The sequence below is a fragment of the Delphinus delphis genome, chromosome 2 (assembly GCF_949987515.2).
Source record: "Delphinus delphis chromosome 2, mDelDel1.2, whole genome shotgun sequence".
Taxonomy (NCBI): Eukaryota; Metazoa; Chordata; class Mammalia; order Artiodactyla; family Delphinidae; genus Delphinus; species Delphinus delphis.
In genome coordinates this window covers 12913737-12933855 of record NC_082684.1, presented here as the reverse complement: position 1 = coordinate 12933855, position 20119 = coordinate 12913737, and the positions used below count along the sequence as shown (strand labels likewise).

At 35.0% G+C, this 20119-nt stretch overlaps 1 protein-coding gene across 3 annotated transcripts in view; it reads right to left on the bottom strand.

The window, feature by feature from the left end:
* Positions 1-1455: 1455 nt before the first annotated feature.
* The window catches only part of TC2N (tandem C2 domains, nuclear), a 46479-nt gene continuing 27815 nt past the window's right edge, over positions 1456-20119 (bottom strand). For 2 of the 3 annotated variants that reach the window (XM_060004034.1, XM_060004035.1), the window contains 8 exons: positions 19823-19939; positions 15950-16141; positions 10407-10521; positions 7364-7563; positions 5270-5344; positions 3861-3951; positions 2568-2647; positions 1456-1734 (listed from right to left, as the gene is read on the bottom strand). In XM_060004034.1, the coding sequence (XP_059860017.1) occupies positions 2610-2647; positions 3861-3951; positions 5270-5344; positions 7364-7563; positions 10407-10521; positions 15950-16141; positions 19823-19939 (828 nt within the window). In that variant the 3' untranslated portion in view covers positions 1456-1734; positions 2568-2609. Of the gene's footprint in view, positions 1735-2380; positions 5345-7363; positions 7564-10406; positions 10522-15949; positions 16142-19822; positions 19940-20119 lie in introns of those variants that run through there. The other variant, XM_060004036.1, reaches the window with a different exon arrangement.

Sequence of the window (20119 nt, the reverse complement as noted above, 5' to 3'; positions counted from 1 at the left end):
TTTTGTATTTATTAAATATATAAAAATGACTAATTTTAAAATTTGTTTTTAATTTAGTCCATACATTGTATAATCAAGAAAGATTAACGATCTAGAATTAAACTAAAAGACAACTTAGAGTCACAGTCAACGAAATTTCTCTCTGTTAAAATTAAGGACAAATCTATTTTATCCTCCTGCCTCAGAAACTAAAGAACGGTGACCTAGAAAACAAATTCCACATCAAGAAAACAAATTCCACATCATGAGAAAATGAAAACCATCATATTCTAAAAGACATATCTCATTCAGTGATTTATCCCAGCATGGAATCAGGTAGCTTTTAGCCATTTGAGAATGCATACAGACCTTTCTTTCTAGACATCTACTGCTATTATCAGAGTCCTATGGTTTAATATAGCTATATAGTTGCTATAGTTATATGATTTAACTTAGTTATCGATTTTAATAAAATACTGTTATTTTAGAAATCAGACTTTTTATACATGAAAAGGTTTAAAAATCTGTAACTACTAAGTTAAAAAATTTTTCCATGAGGAAATTACTGAAAATGTAGGCAGCATTCATCTTCAAATAATTCATCACCCATAAAATATAATCTAATTTTATAGAGCTACATTAATTCTTGTAAACAAATAAACAGAAACTCAATAAAATAGAGTTGGAAGACCAGAAGGGGGAGCTCTCATGCCCTGCAATGCTAGCAGAGCCCAACAAGAAGGAAGACTCCTCTTCTTTCCTGGCAAGGACTCAGCCAATGAAAAGCCATGGACTCTTTGTTTATGGTAGCCCTCCCAACTTCCTTTTCCTCTCTGTAAAAGTGTTCTCCTTTGCTGGCAGGCGGGGACTTGCTCGTGACTCACCATGTAGCCAACCCCAAGTTGCAATCTTCTGTTGATCCCAAATAAATCCACCTTTCCTAGAGAAATATCTGGCAATTTTGAATAAAAAATGTTGTCATATCAGTATGGACAGAACAAAGGACACTGCCATCAAGCTGCCCGAGACAGTGAGCCCTTAGGGAACTCAGGACAGAGACAAACGGGCTGCACCCAGAGAGAACTCAGGATGGGAAAGCACAGGATACTGGCCCCGGAGAGCTGAGGTGCACATCAGAGGAATGAATTCAATGAGCCTTGCGTCTTTCCACACACAGAAAAGTACTAAACTCCTTGAGATGCCTGGTTTTCTTTGGTTAACTGTAGACTTTTGATGTCCTGACTACCTGGTCCTCGCTGCAACAACCCCTATATACCCTGGCTCCTCCCTTACCTCTTCGGGGCAGTCCCTCAGAACTATCTGAGAGGCTGTCTTCTGGGCTTGAAATCCTCAGAAAACCACTGAATAAAACATAATTCTCAATTTTTATGTTGTGTATTTTTTTTCAGTCAACACAGTCTATTTATTTCAGGTCAACACTCTTTAATACCTTTTTAAGTCTTAAATCCGTATTTCAAAATGGACAGGTACTTCATATATGTCCACTTTTCATAACTCTCTTCTCAGTGTTTCAGCAAGAACTTCAAGCATTTGAAATTTACTGTTGAACACGAATTACAACTAACATACCAGAAGAACACTAGGAGGTATCTGCTACAGTTAATTTTATGTGTCAGCTTGATTGGCCAGGGTGCCCAGATTAAACATTATTTCTGGGTGTGTCTGTGAGGGTATTTCCGGATGAGATTAGCACTTGCATCAATGTGGGTGGGCATCTTCTAATCTGTTGAGGGCCTGAAAAGAACAAAAGGCAGAGGAAAGAGGATTTGCCCTTTTTTTTTTTTTCTTGCCTCACTGCTTGAGCTGGGACTTCTCATCTCATCTTCTCCTGACCTCAGACTGGGATTTATACTATTGGTTCCTCTGGTTCTCAAGCCTGTGGACTTGGACTGAATTATACCACTGGCCTTCCTGGGTCTCCAGCTTGCATGGCAGATTGTGGGATTCCTCAGCTTCCGTAAACATAAGCCAATTCCTCATAATTAAAAGAAAACTTATATCTCCCTCCCTAGCTATCTATCTTCTATTGGTGCCATTTCTCTGGAAACCCTAATACAGTTGACCCTTGAACAATACAGGTTTGAACTGCACAGGTCCACTTACATGCAGATTTTTTTCAGTGAGTACATTCTCCAGTACCACATAATGCAAGGTTAGTTGAATCTGTGAATTCAGAACCACAGGGGGCCAAATACAAAGTTATATTCAAGTTTCAATGGTGTTGGGGGTGGTACCCCTAAGCCCCGTGTTTTTCAAGGGTCATCTGTGAACATTCTCACAACTACTGTAGATACAGACGTTTTATCTGGAACTTCCTTCAATACACCCTACCAAACAACAAAAGTAAACATACAGCTTTGAAATATCCATTACTGCCATAACATAAAGAGTTGAAATTTATTGCAAATTTCCAAAATCCTTCATAAAAAAACAATTATTTGATTAAACAGTGGAAATTTTTGTTGGGAAATATAGTTTCTGTACATTAGTATCAGAGAAATTCATATAACTGTATTCAAACAGAAGATCAGTTTAGGTTATTTTCAGACCACAATTATGTAACTTACTTCAAAATCCCACTGGTTCCCTCTGAACAGTCTGATAAGAGCTTATCTGATATACTTCAGTGGTAAGTTCTCTAATTCTGCTAAAAAATCATACAAAACCAAACAAAAGCCAAACAGAGATGTTATGTTTTGATATGGACTGCAGCTATTTAATTGTATTAATCTGAAGACTTATAAATAAATACACTGTTAGGGATTAGCACTGTGCAAACTATCAGCTATCAGTGTGAGCTCTCCATGGCTTTCTCTGGTTACCAAGTATCATTTTGGTTCTCTCTCATTGTTATAAGTGGGTAAAGGTCAAGAAATGCCAACTAAGTACAAAGAGAAGTGATTTTTTTGCATAGTATCTCATTTTTTATTACCAGTTTCTAATGTTTTTCTCATAACATGAGTAGCTATTAAGGAAACAATATCACCTGTATTCAGTACCTCTTCATCTGAAAAAGGCTTAAGTAAACACTAATTAAAATATCTGGGATCTTAGTTGTCAACACTTCTCTAACTGAAGTCTTTCAAATAAAAAGGTTTTCTTTTAATTTTTTTATTTACCTAGGATTCTAAGGCATACAAGAAACCAAGAAGTCATACCTTTCCTTCAAATTATACATTACACACATATTGTAAAAATATTGAAAATTAAATAATTAGAAATTGCATTAAATACATGACTACTTATAATAAATTTAGGAATTGAAAGCATTACTAGAACACAAAAAAACTGCTCAAATAAAATTCTAGCTTTTTTTAAACAATAAAGTCTGTTACTTATCTAAAAGCCAGTAAGTACACTTCTTTCTTTGGTATCTATTAAAATGGTTGTGTTTGCAGAGGATTTGTAGGGCAGTGAAACTACTCTGTATGATATGAGTGGTGGATACAGGTCATTTATGTATTTGTCAAAACTCACAGAATGTACAACATAAAAAGTGAACCCTAATACAAACTATGGAGTTTGGGTGATGATGCGTCAATGAAGGTTCAGTGACTTTAACAAATGTACTACTATGGTGGAAGGTGTTGATAGTGGGGGAGACTGTATAAATGCGGGGGTAAAGGGTATATGGGAACTCTCTGTACCTTCCTCTCAATTTTGCTGTGAACCTAAAACTGCTCTAAAAAACAAAGTCTATTTTTAAAAACTCTTTTAAAATAGTTGCCATTTGTCTCAAAGATTCAAAATACCACCACAAAAGGTGATTTTTCTCTTGAAAGTCCATGTGAGTACTCACTAATATGCCATTTTTCACAAATCTAAAAAAAATTATTTCAAAATGCAGTGTCAGAGAGTACCTGTCAACATCCCCGGTACACCATAAACTCTAGGCACCAGAAGCAAAGGGCATGTAAAGTATGTACATTTTGTAGCTTGAGAAGGTGGTACCTAGGAAAAGGGGAATTAGTGTTTATTTGGGAAAATCTTAATGAGATACACAGAACAAGAAATGAAAAAGGCATGCTTAAGTTACAGCAAAGTATACTTGTGGCCTGAAATATCACTATCTATCTCTTGGCACGTGTGGTACAAGGTAAGAGAGAAAGAAAAATGGAAGATGAAGCACTTAGTCTACCCATTAGCAAAAATAAAGTCACTACTTTCCAAGATCAGGGATGGTGTTATTGGTTTCTCCAAACAACTGTGCTTTTTGGTCATAGCTTGTCTGACCAACTAAACTGAAATTATCCCTACATACTGAGTTGTAATGAGTACCCGAGAGAAACTGCAAAAGAAAATATTTATTTGCTACATAATGTTATCATGTATGGCCAGTTTTAAAATACAGGAACATATTCTAATGTTGTGGATTATAGAACAAGCAATTTCTATTTAAAAAACTAAAAACAAGGAAGTGATTATCATAAAATATTAAATTTGCTCTTTAAGCTCATTTAATTCTGCTAATTACGATGGGCCATATGGATGATAACCTTATTTCAACTCCAATTAAAACAAAGAGGATGTGAAGGAGGAAACATAGCAAAATGTGTGTACACCGGGTTTCCAATTAAACTTCAACCTTCTGGTGTTTTCATTTATTCTTGCCAAAATGTAGTTTTCTATATCTGAAGTTTCTTAGAGATAAATAGCTTACTAAGTGGCAATGTGATGACTTAAGGGTAAGTAATGATAAACACAGGCCACAAACTTTCCCCAAATGAGAAGAGTTGAAGTGGTTCAATTCACTTTTGCTTTCTGAGGGAAAATATGTAGCGAGGGGTTAAACAGTGGAGTTAAGATCTAATCAATCTTGACTAGCACTGAAACAGTGGTAAAGCCTAGTACTAACAGAGACTTGATATAGTGGATTTTGAATATCTATGTAAAGCTTTAAAAAGCCTATAAACATAATATAGCAGCAACTATCTATGATTGATATTCCCATTGACTTTATAATTTATTTAGTTGCCCTAGTAATACTACCCATTTATTTTATTGTCTATTTCGGCCAGTTTTAAAGCATTTCCTTTACTTTGGATATCTGGTAAAATTCATCCCATTTTTTACCAAGTTTGATTTTCTATTAGATCCATTATATACTATAATTATGGCCTCCATAAATAAATTGATAAATGTACTGATCTGTCTCTTCAAATTGGTAGCAAATTGAAACTGTAAGTCTTCTAAAAGAATGTCAAGTTTGTCACCAAATTAATGTGCAGGGTCTTCAAGATGGATTTAATTTGTGCCACTTGATAACAACCTTTTCTGGATTTTTAACTGTCTCTTTCCACTGGTTCGCTGCTTCAATGTTATTACTGTCTTCACTTATCCAAATCTGTAAAGGAACAGTACACTCATTAAACTTAACACAATAATGGTAACTGAGTTCAAACCATTAATTACTCTTACTAATGAAAGACAGCTGGACGTTTGGTTTACATATTTTCAACTAAACATCTTTTCATTTTTCCAAAAGTTTGATTTCTCTCTTTGAAACGTGATGTTAAAACACTTAACCTATTTAGTCACTGAAGACTATTTTATATGACCCAATTCAATTTAAAAATTCAATGTGAGATATTACAAAATCACTTCCTCCAAAACGGTTATTAGTATCCTTTCTTTCTCAATAAATCTAGGAGCTCAATTTAAAATTGATCCCAACCACTCAAAAACATTTTTGTAAAGATTAATTGAGACTAATCATGATTTAAACTGATTGGTACGGAATGTGCATTTTAAGTATCTTTTACATTAAATAAAATTAATTTTAATTGAAATCTAATAGTCATTCTTCATACCAAACAATTTCATTGAACCTATCACTTATGTGACTTTATATAACAGATGTGAATGAACTTGGGAAAACCGTAAAGCATTTTGCAAATATAAGATATCACATTGTATGTTATGTATCACGGAGACAAGGTGAACAAGGAAACAAAACAACCTGAATCCTCAACTCAGCTACAGCACTAACAAATGCTGTTACTTTGGAGTTAACTTCTTTGAGACTCAGTTTCTAATTCTTTTAAAAAAAGAAATTGGAGCAGGGCACTCCAAAAAGGTTTGGTTTTCAAACTTTTTTCTCTAAATTTCTTGGTCTGAAGAACTTTTCCTTCAAATAAAATCTTACAAAACACCCCAACATATGAAACAGATAACATAAGAGTGCGTTGGCGGATAGAGGAGTGGGAGACCTTGATTTCACATGTGCCTGCCCCACCATGGTGGCTCCTGAGGCTACCAGAGGAGCCAGAGGGAACAGATGGCCAACAGGAACCTTCCAGAATTATTACTCTTCACTAAAATCTCAACCAAGAAAGTGGAATCACCAAAAAATTTATCCTGAAAATCATCTGTCAGGTAAATCTATTCCATTCATACATGGTAGTTGAGGCTTGACGATATGCGAAAACTTTAACTGAATTCATTTCATAGGCCTCACGACTTTGAAAAGTTTGCTAGTTATACTAGGTCTTGAGTTCAAACTCTTTTCCAAATAAGAATAGATGAAGAACAACAAAACTATAGTATTTCTGACAAATACTTTAGGTAAAATATATGAAGTGAGTGAGAGTATCAATCTTTGAAAATTCACATATAATTTGAAGATTACAGGTAGACTGCTAATAACATCTTGTCAAGTAGAAGCCTTTAGACTAATAATACAGATTTTGGAATTTAAACGTGAGTCAAACAATTGTAATTAAGATAAAAGATACTGGACAGCTACCAGTAACTCATTTAGAGTAAAGAAAGAACTACAAAAGGAAACAAGTTCCTGTAGGACTGGCAAGTAAGCAAGTGTTATGTTGTCTTATACAAATTACTATGAATTTTTCAATAAGATTAATCCAGATGACAATACTGACTAAATAATATCACAACCACTGTTAAAATCGATGTTTTCTAGGAATTCAAATCTAACACAATTCAGCTAATAGCATACAGAGTTAAACATTAAATTGAACATGACACAGAATAAAGTAAGTTGGATACCTTAAGTAAGCCTTAAGAAATTTGACGAAATACTTAGTGTTCCCTCCTTCACAAGGAACGAGTCAGGAGTACTGAAAAACTGATCTTTCTTACTGATTTTAAAGTTGAAATGCTCAGGAGAAAACTTATTTTAAGATAAGAAGCCTGACTGCTCAGAAATTCCAACTATTTTTGTATTAAAGCAGAAAACCTGACAAGATTTGATTTTTGTGGTGAAACTGAATTTTAATTTATGATGAACAATTTTACTCTATTCAACCTCAAATTTATCCTGTATTCCCTTTGTTAACCAACTGTTTAAATGCATAGAAAAGTGCAAGGATAGAACATGAGATAAAAACTCCCTACTAACCTGCCCCACGAAGTGTCTTCTTCCTACAGACCTTCGACTGTAAAGCTTAATGAGAAAAGTAATTTCTTTTTCATTTTGTATAAGTGGAAAAATCATAGTCTCTCCCCACTTTACTCTTCCATTGGAGGCCTTCAATAAACGTGTCTTCTTCTTATAAATCAACTCTCCCGAGCTAAACATTGCCACCTTCACAAAAAAACCTAAAGAATAAGAAATTTTGATAAATAAAAAATTTTAAATGTCATATAAAGAAATATATCCATATATTGTCATAAAAATATCAATAAGCTACTTTTAAAGATCTGATGAGCTAACTGCCATAACAGGAAATATCTCTAGTAAATTTTATAATTATTATCATAATTGATAAGTAACTAACCTTAAATGAATTTACTCTTCCTCTAAGCTGGATGCCCTTAAAGACTGGAACTGCAGACATAAATAACAATCAGCAGCAAAGGAGTACACATTGAAAAGGATTATACAAAAGAGAGGTGCCAACTCTTTGGAGAGTTGGAGGAATTTATTTCACAAATTTACATAGGTAAAATTCTTTGCTTGAGACTCCAGAAGTTAAACATATGCCCACTAGAGAAAACCTATTCTTTAAATAAGTTTGAGATGTAGAGCTTCCAGTAATGGTAGAATAGCTTTTACAGACTAACCTCTCATAGATGACAATTATAAACTCTGGGGAAAATATGAAAAACAACTGTTCAAGATGCTAAACATTGACGAAAAGGAGAAAGAAACTAGAGGAGAGTCAACTCTTAAAAGATGAGAACTTCACTAAGTAAAATTCAGGTTTATACAGTTTTTCACCTAAGCCTGCTCCCCAGTCTGACATACAGTGCTTACAACTCGAGCAAAAAGTGCAGTCTGACTAATTTGAGAAGTGATGGTACAGAGCTGGGGCTGCCAGACAGCAAGAAAGTAAAGAGAGAGTTTCCAGAAAGGAGGGAGCCACAAAGTAAGAACTGAGGCTGACCATTATTTATAAAATGGAGATCACTGGTAATCCTGATTAGCAGTTTTGATTAAAGGAAGATACCGGTTAATGTAATAAATTGCACTGTTTTGTCCTTGTTTCCCAGAATCAACCCTATATAGTCTTGGTAATTTAACTTATTCTTTTAATGCCAACTTGGACTTTACTTGCTTTTTATTTTATGATTTTTCCATCTATCTACATAAGTGATGGTAGTCTATAGCTATTTTTTGTGTATGCTGTCCTTTCTGTTTTGATAGCAAGAATATGCTAACCTCATAAAGTTACTTTTTCCATCTTTTTTCATGCTGTGGAACAGCTTATATAGAATAGGAATTATATGTTCCTTGAAAGTTTGGTAGGATCTGCCAGTAAAATCATCTTGGCCTCTGCTTTTATTAGAGGCAGTTCTTTTTTTTTTTTTTTTCTTTGCGGTACGCGGGCCTCTCACTGTTGTGGACTCTCCTGTTGCGGAGCACAGGCTCCGGACGTGCAGGCTCAGCAGCCATAGCCCATGGGCCCAGCCACTCTGCAGCATATGGGATCTTCCCGGACCAGGGCACGAACCCGTGTCCCCTGCATCGGCAGGCGGACCCTCAACCACTGCGCCACCAGGGAAGTCCTAGAGGCAGTTCTTTAACTACTTTTACATGGTTATTGTTCTATTGATTCCTCTCTCTTCTGGAGTGAATTTCAACAGTTTTTTTCCTCAGAAAATCATTTATTTTATATAGCTGTTCAAATGAATTGGCACAGTTATAATTGGTATTGTCTTCTGTATTTATTTATTTTTATAAATTTATTTATTTATTTACTTTTGGCTGTGGTGGGTCTTCATTGCTGTGCGTGGGCTTTCTCTAGATGTGGCGAGCAGGGGCTACTCTTCGTTGCGGTGCGTGGGCTTCTCATTATGGTGGCTTCTCTTGTTGCGAATCATGTGCTCTAGGCACGTGGGCTTCAGTAGTTGTGGCACATGGGCTCAGTAGTTGTGGCTTGCAGGCTCTAGAGCGCAGGCTCAGTAGTTGTGGTGCATGAGCTTAGCTGCTCTGTGGCATGTGGGATCTTCCCAGACCAGGGCTCGAACCCGGGTCCCCTGCATTGGCAGGTGGATTCTTAACCACTGTGCCACCAGGGAAGCCCTCTTACTTATTTTTGAATATATTCTGAGATTCAAAATTGAAATTATATCCTCTTCCTTGTCTATGTTTTCTTTATTTTTTTGCTTGATCCAGTCTACTATAGGTTTGTCTATTTTAATATTCTTTTCAAAGAAAAATCTTTTGGTTTTATTGATTTTGTGGGTTTTTTGTTGTCCCCATATTTATCAACTTCAACTTTAGCTTTAATTTCTACTTCTACTTTCCTTTGTGTTTGCTGTTGTTTTTCTAGCTTCTTGGACTGTGCTCAATTGTATTTATTTTGTAGTTACTTTGTAGTTACAGTGGACATCCATTGCTTCTACCTACCTCCTGATATTTTCTCTTCTTCTAGTAGGAAAGAGGAACACTCTTAGTCCTACTCTTAGTCCTTTAGGTAGGACTGACCTCAAACCTCCCACTCCAGTGGCAGCCATGTGAAGCAGCCCTAGACAACCAAAATATCAGAATCCCTGGCTGTGCTCAAAGGCACAGGCAAGAAAGTATTTTGAGGTTTGTATCTGATATTTTCAGTTTTTTTTAAAATTAAGTTTCTAGTTAGCAGAGTATCCAAAAAAGGGTACAGACCTAGAGAGAGGATAAATTATCTAGGCTGGTGAAATATAGCTGACAGTCTTCTGGACACTCAACCTATATTAACTAATGAGCTAAATAAAGAATAGCATCAAATGCAAGAAGGTCACAATTGGGTAAGAATCAAGAGACCAGTGGATTAAGGTAGACACAGTGGCTAGTAATTTGAAATCCAATAAAGTAATTTTAAGTTAAAAGGTAAGTATGTAAGTTAACTAACAAATGTAACTAAGATTTTAATCTTCACTGTAAGAAACACAGGAAAAAACTACCTTTTACAAATATTTTCTGAAGATTCCACTTTGAACCACTTTGACATACTTACTCAAAGTCAGGGGTGTTGATGAGCTTGGAAGGTATTGAGCCTCAAGAATTTGTAACTGAATTCTGCTATTTACCGCTTGAAAACAAGTCCCCAGTTCAAGTTCTGCATGGCAAACCTGCATATTAAAAGAGTGTCATTTGCTAATCAAGAAAAAAGTTTTGGCATATTTCAAAAATTCAATAATAAAGAGCTAAAGTTAGAAATTTTGAAAGCACTGCTTTTTACTGACACACAAAGCTAAGTGTTATAAGAGAAGGGAAGGTTAAGATAAATGTCATGGATTCTGTCAATATGAGGTACTTACTGACTTTCATAAATTCTGATTATATAAGTTACACATACATACTGATCCTTCAAAATCAGGGAGACCAAAGACAATTCAAATTAAAAAAAAAAAAATTAGGGCTTCCCTGGTGGCGCAGTGGTTAAGAAAGAATTCACCTGCCAATGCAGGGGACATGGGTTTGAGCCCTGGTCCAGGAAGACCCCACATGCCACGGAGCAACTTAAGCCCGTGCACCACAACTACTGAGCCTGCACTCTAGAGCCCTCGTGCCACAACTACAGAAGCCCGTGTGCCTAGAGCGCATGCTGTGCAGCAAGAGAAGCCACCGCAATGAGAAGCCCACGCACCGCAAGGAAGAATAGCCCCCGCTCACCGCAACTAGAGAAAGCCCACGCACAGCAACAAAGACCCAACGCAGCCAAAAATAAATTATATAAAAAAAATTAAATTCCTAAAAAGCTTTACTAGAGAAAATGTCAGTGAAATAAACACCAAAAGAGCATATTTTCAAAAGACTTAAATGTAGTCATTTGAATTATTTTTTCAGAATGTATGAAATATGATAAAAATGTTATATATGAAACGCATCATTATTTCTTCATTTGTAGAAATCAGAGGTAGTGTTACCAAAATCAGAAGACAAAGGATTACAATGAACAGATTTGTGGATTAAGAGCTGAATTACTATGCTAAATGAAAGCAAGCCAAAGATGAAAGTTGGCAAGAAGGAAGCTAGCAAAAGTGATGAGGCAGTAAATAATAAGGAAAAGGTCAAAGAAAACCTGAGGCAAACAATATAATGAAGGAGATTTAGCAAGGGGGAAAAGCTAAAATGTGCTCTTCAGTATTGTTAAGAACAGAAGAAAGTAATTTGTCTTACACAAGCCAACCTATTTACATGGATTCCAGCATCCTTGGAGTGAAAAATAAAAGAGAGAAACATAAGTCGGCCAAATACAAAAACATTACTGTTCACATGATGAAAAGAGTAAGTATGGGATTAAAGAAAGAACATAATGTTAACAGATCTCACTAGGGCGCAGCACAGACTGACACAAAAGTCTTTGCTAGTATTGATTCCAACAAAGCTATAAAACAGCTGACTGATACTTCATCAAGCGATTTACATTTGATAATCACGCAGTATTCCCCAGTAACTGAAGCATGGATCATAAAAAAGAACTTTCTTATGTACACGCCATTGACTGAATCTTGGATATTTTCTTAATACAATATTCTGTAATGGTCAAAATGGCCAAAATTGGTCATGCCATAAGAAATCAAAAGATACAAAGTGAAAAGTGAATATAAAAGTATAAAATCGGGCTTCCCTGCTGGCGCAGTGGTTGAGAGTCCGCCTGCTGATGCAGGGGACACGGGTTCGTGCCCCGGTCCAGGAAAATCCCACATGCCGCGGAGCAGCTGGGCCCGTGAGCCATGGCCGCTGAGCCTGCGCATCGGGAGACTGTGCTCCGCAACAGGAGAGGCCACAACAGTAAGAGGCCCGCGTACCGCAAAAAAAAAAAAAAAAAAAAAAAGTATAAAATCATCTGTTGAGGTTACACTCCTTCTTGAAAAATCTAAAATGATGATAAAAATTGTCTATTTTAGCAATAAATGCTGAATTCTAATAAATAAGTGAATGTACTGCTTTTGCTTTTAATCAGAATAAGGATGGATTAATAAATCTTTTTACATGAACTAATTTTGGTATCCATATATAACACCTTTGCTGATTAAAAAAACAAATGTTGCAGTCCTTGGCATTTAAAAAAATACAGTTATTTATTGTTTACAAGATACAAAGGAAACCATGGATAACATTTTTTCATTAATTACTTTCATTACGGTTTCGTACCCACGATATAATAACACTTATGAAAACATCTAAAGGTGGCAAAACTTCTCTTAGTGTTACACACTTGTAGAGTTTCACTCTCATAAAACAGAGCAGCACTTGGCAATGGATTTACCATTTCTTACTTGCCAAGGTTATTTCATAAATTCAATTTATATTCCAAGATATTAATTCAGATCATGAAAAACTATTCAAAGTGGTTTTCAATCTCATAATAACCAAAAAATTAAAATTCTAATCGATTAGTAGGTATACATGAAGTGCATTTTTAATGAGCACAAAACTGTGGAAGATAAAACATACGACCTCTGTTCCTGAATAATGTGTCATTTTTTAAAGAAAAGAGAACTTTTTGAGCTTCCTGGATAAAATGTTAAGCATAATTAAAGAAATCCCTTATCTGGTGATTTTTGAGAATATCCTCTTAGGGGGACAATACATAGCTGATAAAAGATATTTTCACATATTGAGGTCTGGGGAAGTCATTCTGGCTTACACATGAGTTAACTTGAATTTTATGCTATAACGAAAACAGCCTGTTTGTGGCCTATCAAGCATACATTGTACATCTGCTTTAATTATTAAAGAAAAGGGCGCACTGCCCAGAAGTAAAGAATGTCCATGTTAAAAATAAAGATTAGGGCTTCCCCGGTGGCGCAGTGGTTGAGAGTCCGCCTGCCGATGCAGGGGACACGGGTTCGTGCCCCGGTCCGGGAAGATCCCACATGCCGCGGAGCGGCTGGGCCCGTGAGCCATGGCTGCTGAGCCTGCGCGTCCGGAGCCTGTGCTCCACAACGGGAGAGGCCGCAACAGTGAGAGGCCCCCGTACCGCAAAAAAAAAAAAAAATATTAAATGCCTCCCTTCCTGGGATGCCACTGCTGGTCCCCCATCCAGGATAAGACTCCCTTCTCAGGTGCCAAGGCCATACTGACTTGCTGTGCACATGCTGTAAACCTTGAAGGAATGTATCCCTGACTCGTTTGATGTTTTTTTTCTGACAAGATATAAAACTGTGCTGAAAACCATGCTTCTCCAGGGCAGTTCCTCAGAGTTATCCGAGAGGCTGTTTTCTGGGCTATAGTCCTCAGTTTGGCTCAAATAAAACTCTTTTCGATTCCTATTATAGACTGTTAATTGATCATTTTCTTCGACACGGTAAAGAGAGCTGGCTGTGGAATCAGAATACCTCGGTTCAAATCCTGATTCCCCAACAACAGGCTGTATTCAGGCAAGTGCTTCAAGGTCTTGCTCTCCACAATAGGGATGACAAGAGCAGCAAGCTCGTAAGTTCGGTGTGAGCATTAAATCACTTAGGACCAAGTCAGTCATATGCTAAGTTTCTTCAAATGTCAGCTATTTCTTCAGGGAAACCTTATGTCTTCTACATTATTCAACACAGAAATTTGAGTTGTCAGCTAGTTGTTAAGGTCAAAAACTCTGTACTCAGGAAATTATTAGCTCTGTATGAAAATTCTGCTGTTCATGATAAAACAGTTGTCAGTGTGAAGGATGGGTATGTAAATCTGGCTCTTTCAATGTCACAATTAGAATATCAATTTTCCTCCTCAACACAGGACACAAAGCATATTATTCTTGCTTTTAGCCAATAAGAAGAAACATTCACACTCAGTAATATAAATTTACTGGTCCAATATAGCCTGAAAGCCCTTCTTTCAAGCCATCAATCTTTGTATCCCTAGCACGTGGCATAAAACAGATAGACAAATGTTTATAAAACATCTGATATGCAAAATATAATTTTGTAGAAACTGTGCCATAATCATTCATTCAGATTCTCCAAGGCAGATTAAAATTATAATGTCTCAATTCCCCAGAAAATACATTTGCTGAGTTATCTTCTACTATACTCTATACTAATTTTTAAAGATTTAATCTACTAAAAAAACCAAAAAACCTATGAGGCAGATTACTGCCCTAGAAAATCTCAAGGCTATTGGAGAAGTCAGATATGCAATCATAATAAAATGCTGTGTTATAATAATATTAAAAAAAGATTCAATCTATGAATTATCCATTTAAATAGTAATATGTGCCTTTTGTAAAATATGGTTGCAGATTACTGTCTACTAAGCTAGTAGTAGATGTAAATGATAAACAAGATGTAAGTGATAAACTCCCGTCACAGTTAGAAAACAAATTTGCTATACTTTAACAGAAAATAACAATCTAATTTAGCATGCTTCCATTCATCATTTATTCTTTCATATCAACCTACATACAAATATTCAATGCCAAGAATATGATGGGCCCTTACTACGGGCACAGTAAAAAATGAAGAAAAATGATGGAAGCTCAAGCCTTTTTTTTTTTAAAACGAGTAACTTAATTCTAAGTTATAATAAATGCTATAAAGAAAACACATTTGGTATGGAGACAGAAAATAATAGACAAGAAATAACAAGATTTTTCAATTCTTCTTGATTAATCTTTTGTTCTTTATTTTTTAATCCCTAATTTCCCCTCAATTCAGTGGTTCTCAAGCTAGGCTACACATTAGAATCACCTGAGTAGCTTCTGAAAATTACAGATGCCTCTGGCTCACTCCTCCCCAAATTCTGATTTAATGGTTTAAGTATGGGCTTGTTTTTAAAGCTCCCCAGGTGATTCTAATGTGTAGCCAGGTTAAGAATCACTTCAAGCACCTTAAATATTTTTGAAAGTAGGTAAAATATAAATCCTATGTAAATTTAAAATCACATATAAGTTCAACCGTATAAAGCGTTATGACTGATTTCTATATATATTATCCTGACACAGAAACTACATAATTAAATCATTAGGAATTTCTAAACAACTTAAACAGTGTTCAGCTGGCTAGTTGAAAGAAGCAACTACTGGGTCTCAAAAATCAATCAGCACTATAGATAATGAAGTTCTTTACAAAAAAACACCAGCTGTAAGATCCTCCATTCTACCCAATTTATGGACACGGTGCTTACTCATGATTAAAACTTTCCTAATCTATTTCAAGGCAATCTCTCATTGAGTTTGGAGTTTATTGATTCCGTCTTGCTTTTCCTAAGTTATCAGCTACTGAAAAAAAAAACCTAAAAAATTATTTAAAATTATTCATACTTAGGGTTATTACATTGAAGTATGAAATATTAATTAAACATGTACTAGGAGAAAGTAACCCTAAGGTTATTTTCCAATGGAGAAAGAAAAGGGGCTCTGTTAATTTTATCAACTTTTAAAAAAATTATTAAATAATGACATAATTACAACTTTTTTACATTACATTTATGTTACTATTGCTTCTTGAGAGCCTTCCTGATCCTTTAATATATTCTAGTTTTCAAATTATACTCCAACAAACAAAAATTCAACCATTAAATAATTCTCAAAGTGTGAAATACTTCACATATTATATCACTTACAGAAATTTTTGAAGGTGGTGATATATCCAAAGAGTAATCCATTTCCTGTGTGCTAAGAGTTCTGAGTGATAGTGAGCATTCTCCAATAGTTTTCTTCCTAGGAGTTTGGGTTTGAATCTTAAATACAAGTCTTACAGTTTGTAGACTGTGGAGTTTAATAGCAAATACAAACGTTTCCATAAATTCAATAGTCTAAAATAAAAATCAAGAAAATATAAAATATATTAATAGAATGACTGAAAAAAGGGTCATATACCAATACAAAATAAACGAAAATAACATTTATAATCTAGGAAAGGCAAATTTAATATTTTTACAATAACAAAAAATATTTTTTAATGAAAATGAGAATGGCCATGACTTGCTTTTCCAAAATTTATTCTGGATACTGCCCTTCTTAATTTCACAAATCCTTTTAATTACTTAGTCAGGAATTTAGTCAATATCAACACCAAGTTCACCAGAATACAGCTTTTTCCCTTTTCAAAAATTAGGTTGCTCTCCATCTTTGGTTCTGGAGTATCATTCCTGCTATTCACCACACTTCTTCAACAGTTAATGAGAGTACTTCAAGAATCTCATGCAAGCTCTCACAGTATGTAAAATCTAATTTGTTCACATTAATAAGAGACTTGAATTATTTCTTTAAAGGAGATATTCTTTGTCTAATGTTCTTCCCATCTAATTTGGGGTTCATTTTATCTTTTAGTGATGTTTGTTCCACTCTTTCCTAACTGAAAATCGATCTCCTTGATAAGAGAAGACAAAAATGTGAGTTCCAAGTTCTACCTTCTCTCATAATCTTCCACTGCAGGCAGCAAGTCAGTGTTTTCCATGCCCAGACTATTTTCAAATGTTCTTTTTATTACTTTTAATATTTTTAAAACCTTGGCTTACTGTGACCTAACATCTTCTTGACACTAGACTGTTTTCTGCTTACAAACTTCCTAACATCAATATTTTAGATACTGTGCCCAAATGTTCACTTTTACGGTAATCACTTATGTCTGTGTAGTCAGAATTGTGTTTCTGAGAACCTCCCAACCACCTGCGCTTTCTTTTTCTTTCAATCTCAAGCCATAGATCACATCAATAATACAGTATGCATAAAATGTTTAATTTTTAAACTCAGATGCAGTGAGCTTACAAATGAAGTACGTGTACTGGTTTACTTTACATTTTGCCATAATAGGGGACTCCTAAACAACTTGATAAATAATAAATTTTAAAAGATTCCAAGCAAGTTTTAATATGAGAACATTTTCCCCTAACTTTTCCTAAGTTAGCTTAGTTTTATTTGAAAATCAAAAAGTCAAAGTGTTTAATTCACTAAGTATTCATCTGTGAGTATCAGGATTAAAACCAGAGTTAAGATTTATTTCCATCTAGACTTTCTACAATGCATATTTTTGTAAAGTGAGATCCTAATATTTACACATAAATTTTGATTACTGCTTTTTCACTTATTAAGAACATTTTTCCACGTCCATAAAAACTCTTCCTAAACATTATTTTTCATGGCTGCCTAGTATTCTATCACGTGATGTTATGGTTTGAATTGTGTCTCCCCCAAAAAAAGATGTGTTGAAGTCCTAACCCCCAGTAACTCAGAATGTGGCCTTATTTGGAAATAGGGTCATTGAAGATGTAATTTGTGAAGTTAAGATAAGGTTACACTGGAGTAGGCAGACCCCTAATCCAATAAAACTGGCGTCCTTATAAGAAGATAGCCATGTGAAGACAGAGACACATGGAGATGAAAGACACGTGGCCATGTGAAGATGAAAGCCAATGATTAGAGTGAAGCCAAGGAATGACAGGGATTGCTGGCCATCACCAGAAGCTAGGAGAGAGGCATGGAAGAGATGGAACAGATTCCCCTTCAGAGAAGGAACCAACACTGCTGACACCTTGATTTCAGACTTCCTCTGAAACAGTGAGAGAGAAATATTTGTTGTTCTAAGCTACCCAGTTTGTGTTACTTTGTTAACAGCACCCATAGGAAACAAATACACAAATACATGGTATACCAAGAGTTTTCTTCACCATTCCCCTATGGGAAACATTTAGTTTCCAACTTTTCCTCTATGAACAAAACTGCCAAGAATACTTTATATATATTTTGTTTGCATCTTAGATTATTGCCATGAAGTAGATTCCAAGTAGAAACACTATGTTAAAAAGTATAAATATTTTAAGGTTTTTTTCTTTTTTAAAAAAATCATTTATTGAAGTATAGTTGATTCACAATGTTGTATTAGTTTCTGATGTACAGCAAAGTGATTCAGTTATACATATATATATTCTTTTTCATATTCTTTTCCATTATGGTTTATTACAGGATACTGAATATAGTTCCCTGTGCTATACAACAGTAGGAACTTGTTGTTTATCTATTTTATATATAGTGTTTGTATCTGCTAATCCCAAACTCCTAATTTATCCCTCCCACAACCCCTTTCCCCTTTGGTAACCATAAGTTTGTTTTCTGTCTGTGAGTCCATTTCTGTTTTGTAAATAATTTCATTTGTATCATATTTTAGATTCTGTATATAAGTGATATCATATGATATTTGTCTTTCTCCTTCTGACTTACTTCACTTAGTATAATCTTATTTTAAGGTTTTAATGTATATTGTCAAAATAATTTCCAGAAAGTGTTATGGTCTAGAGTGCTTGTAAAATTTTCCTAATTTTAATAAGCAAAAAAAGAAAGAAAAGAGAAAGCAGTATGTAATTTAAATTTGTATATCTATGAATACTAGTGAGAGTAAATTTTTTTCATGTTTATTAGTCATTTGAATTACCTTATTTTTAAATGATATGCTCTTGTAGAAGTTGCATTTGTATGGAAAAACACTAACCATTCAACCCATATCAGAAGACAAAAATGAAGATATATTTAAAGTGAAATCTAGAATCTATAAAACAAATTCAGGATGATAAGTCTTCCAGTTACGATCATTGAAAGTATTTAAAAGAAATTAATTGTAATCATGCAATTATTTCTCAAAGCAAAAGTGGAGTGGGGGAGAGAGGATGAAAATATAGACACATATATTTATACAAGAAAAGTAAATACAAGAAAAGTAAATAGTTTCATTAGATATTACTCATCTTCTATATATTTTAGTGATTAAGGTTTTCTTTTTATATACAATGGAATATTACTCAGCCATAAAAAGAAACGAAATTGAGTTATTTGTAGTGAGGTGGATGGACCTAGAGTCTGTCATACAGAGTGAAGTCAGTCAGAAAGAGAAAAACAAATACCGTATGCTAACACATATATATGGAATCTGAGGGAAAAAAAATGGTCATGAAGAACCTAGGGGCAAGATGGGAATAAAGACACAGACCTACTAGAGAATGGACTTGAGGATATGGGGAGAGGGAAGGGTAAGCTGTGACAAAGTGAGAGAGTGGCATGGACATATATACACTACCAAATGTAAAATAGATAGCTAGTGGGAAGCAGCCGCATAGCACAGGAGGTCAGCTCGGTGCTCTGTGACCACCTAGAGGGGTGGGATAGGGAGGGTGGGAGGGAGGGAGACGCAAGACGGAAGAGATATGGGAACATATGTATATGTATAAACGATTCACTTTGTTATAAAGCAGGAACTAACACACTATTGTAAAGCAATTATACTCCAATAAAGATGTTAAAAAAAAATAAAAAATAAATGCATCTTAATATTGGACAATGAAATATCAAGTATTTCTGAGGCTCAAAACGATCTTTAAAAAAGCAAGGGGTACATAATTTGTAGTTTTCCAAAAATAAAACACTTTCTTATTCCAATTCTTTACATGGGTTAAAGTGACAAATAGGAGAAAAACATAAAAAGATAGTCAAACACAAACACTTACATTAGAGCCTTCCTTGACTGAAGATTTGAAATGTACTGGTTTGGGCAATGTTAGTATTCCTTTTATAGAAATAGTAGGATTATCTCCATAACTAGAGGGCCAACTTAAATCTCTGCACTAGAAAGATAAAATAAAAATACAGTTTGAGTTTTACAAAGGACCCTGACAATACAAATATTTGATACATTTCTTGAGTTAATGACTTAAATAAAAACTATAGGGCTTCCCTGGTGGCACAGTGGTTGAGAATACGCCTGCCAATACAGGGGACACGGGTTCGAGCCCTGGTCGGGAAGA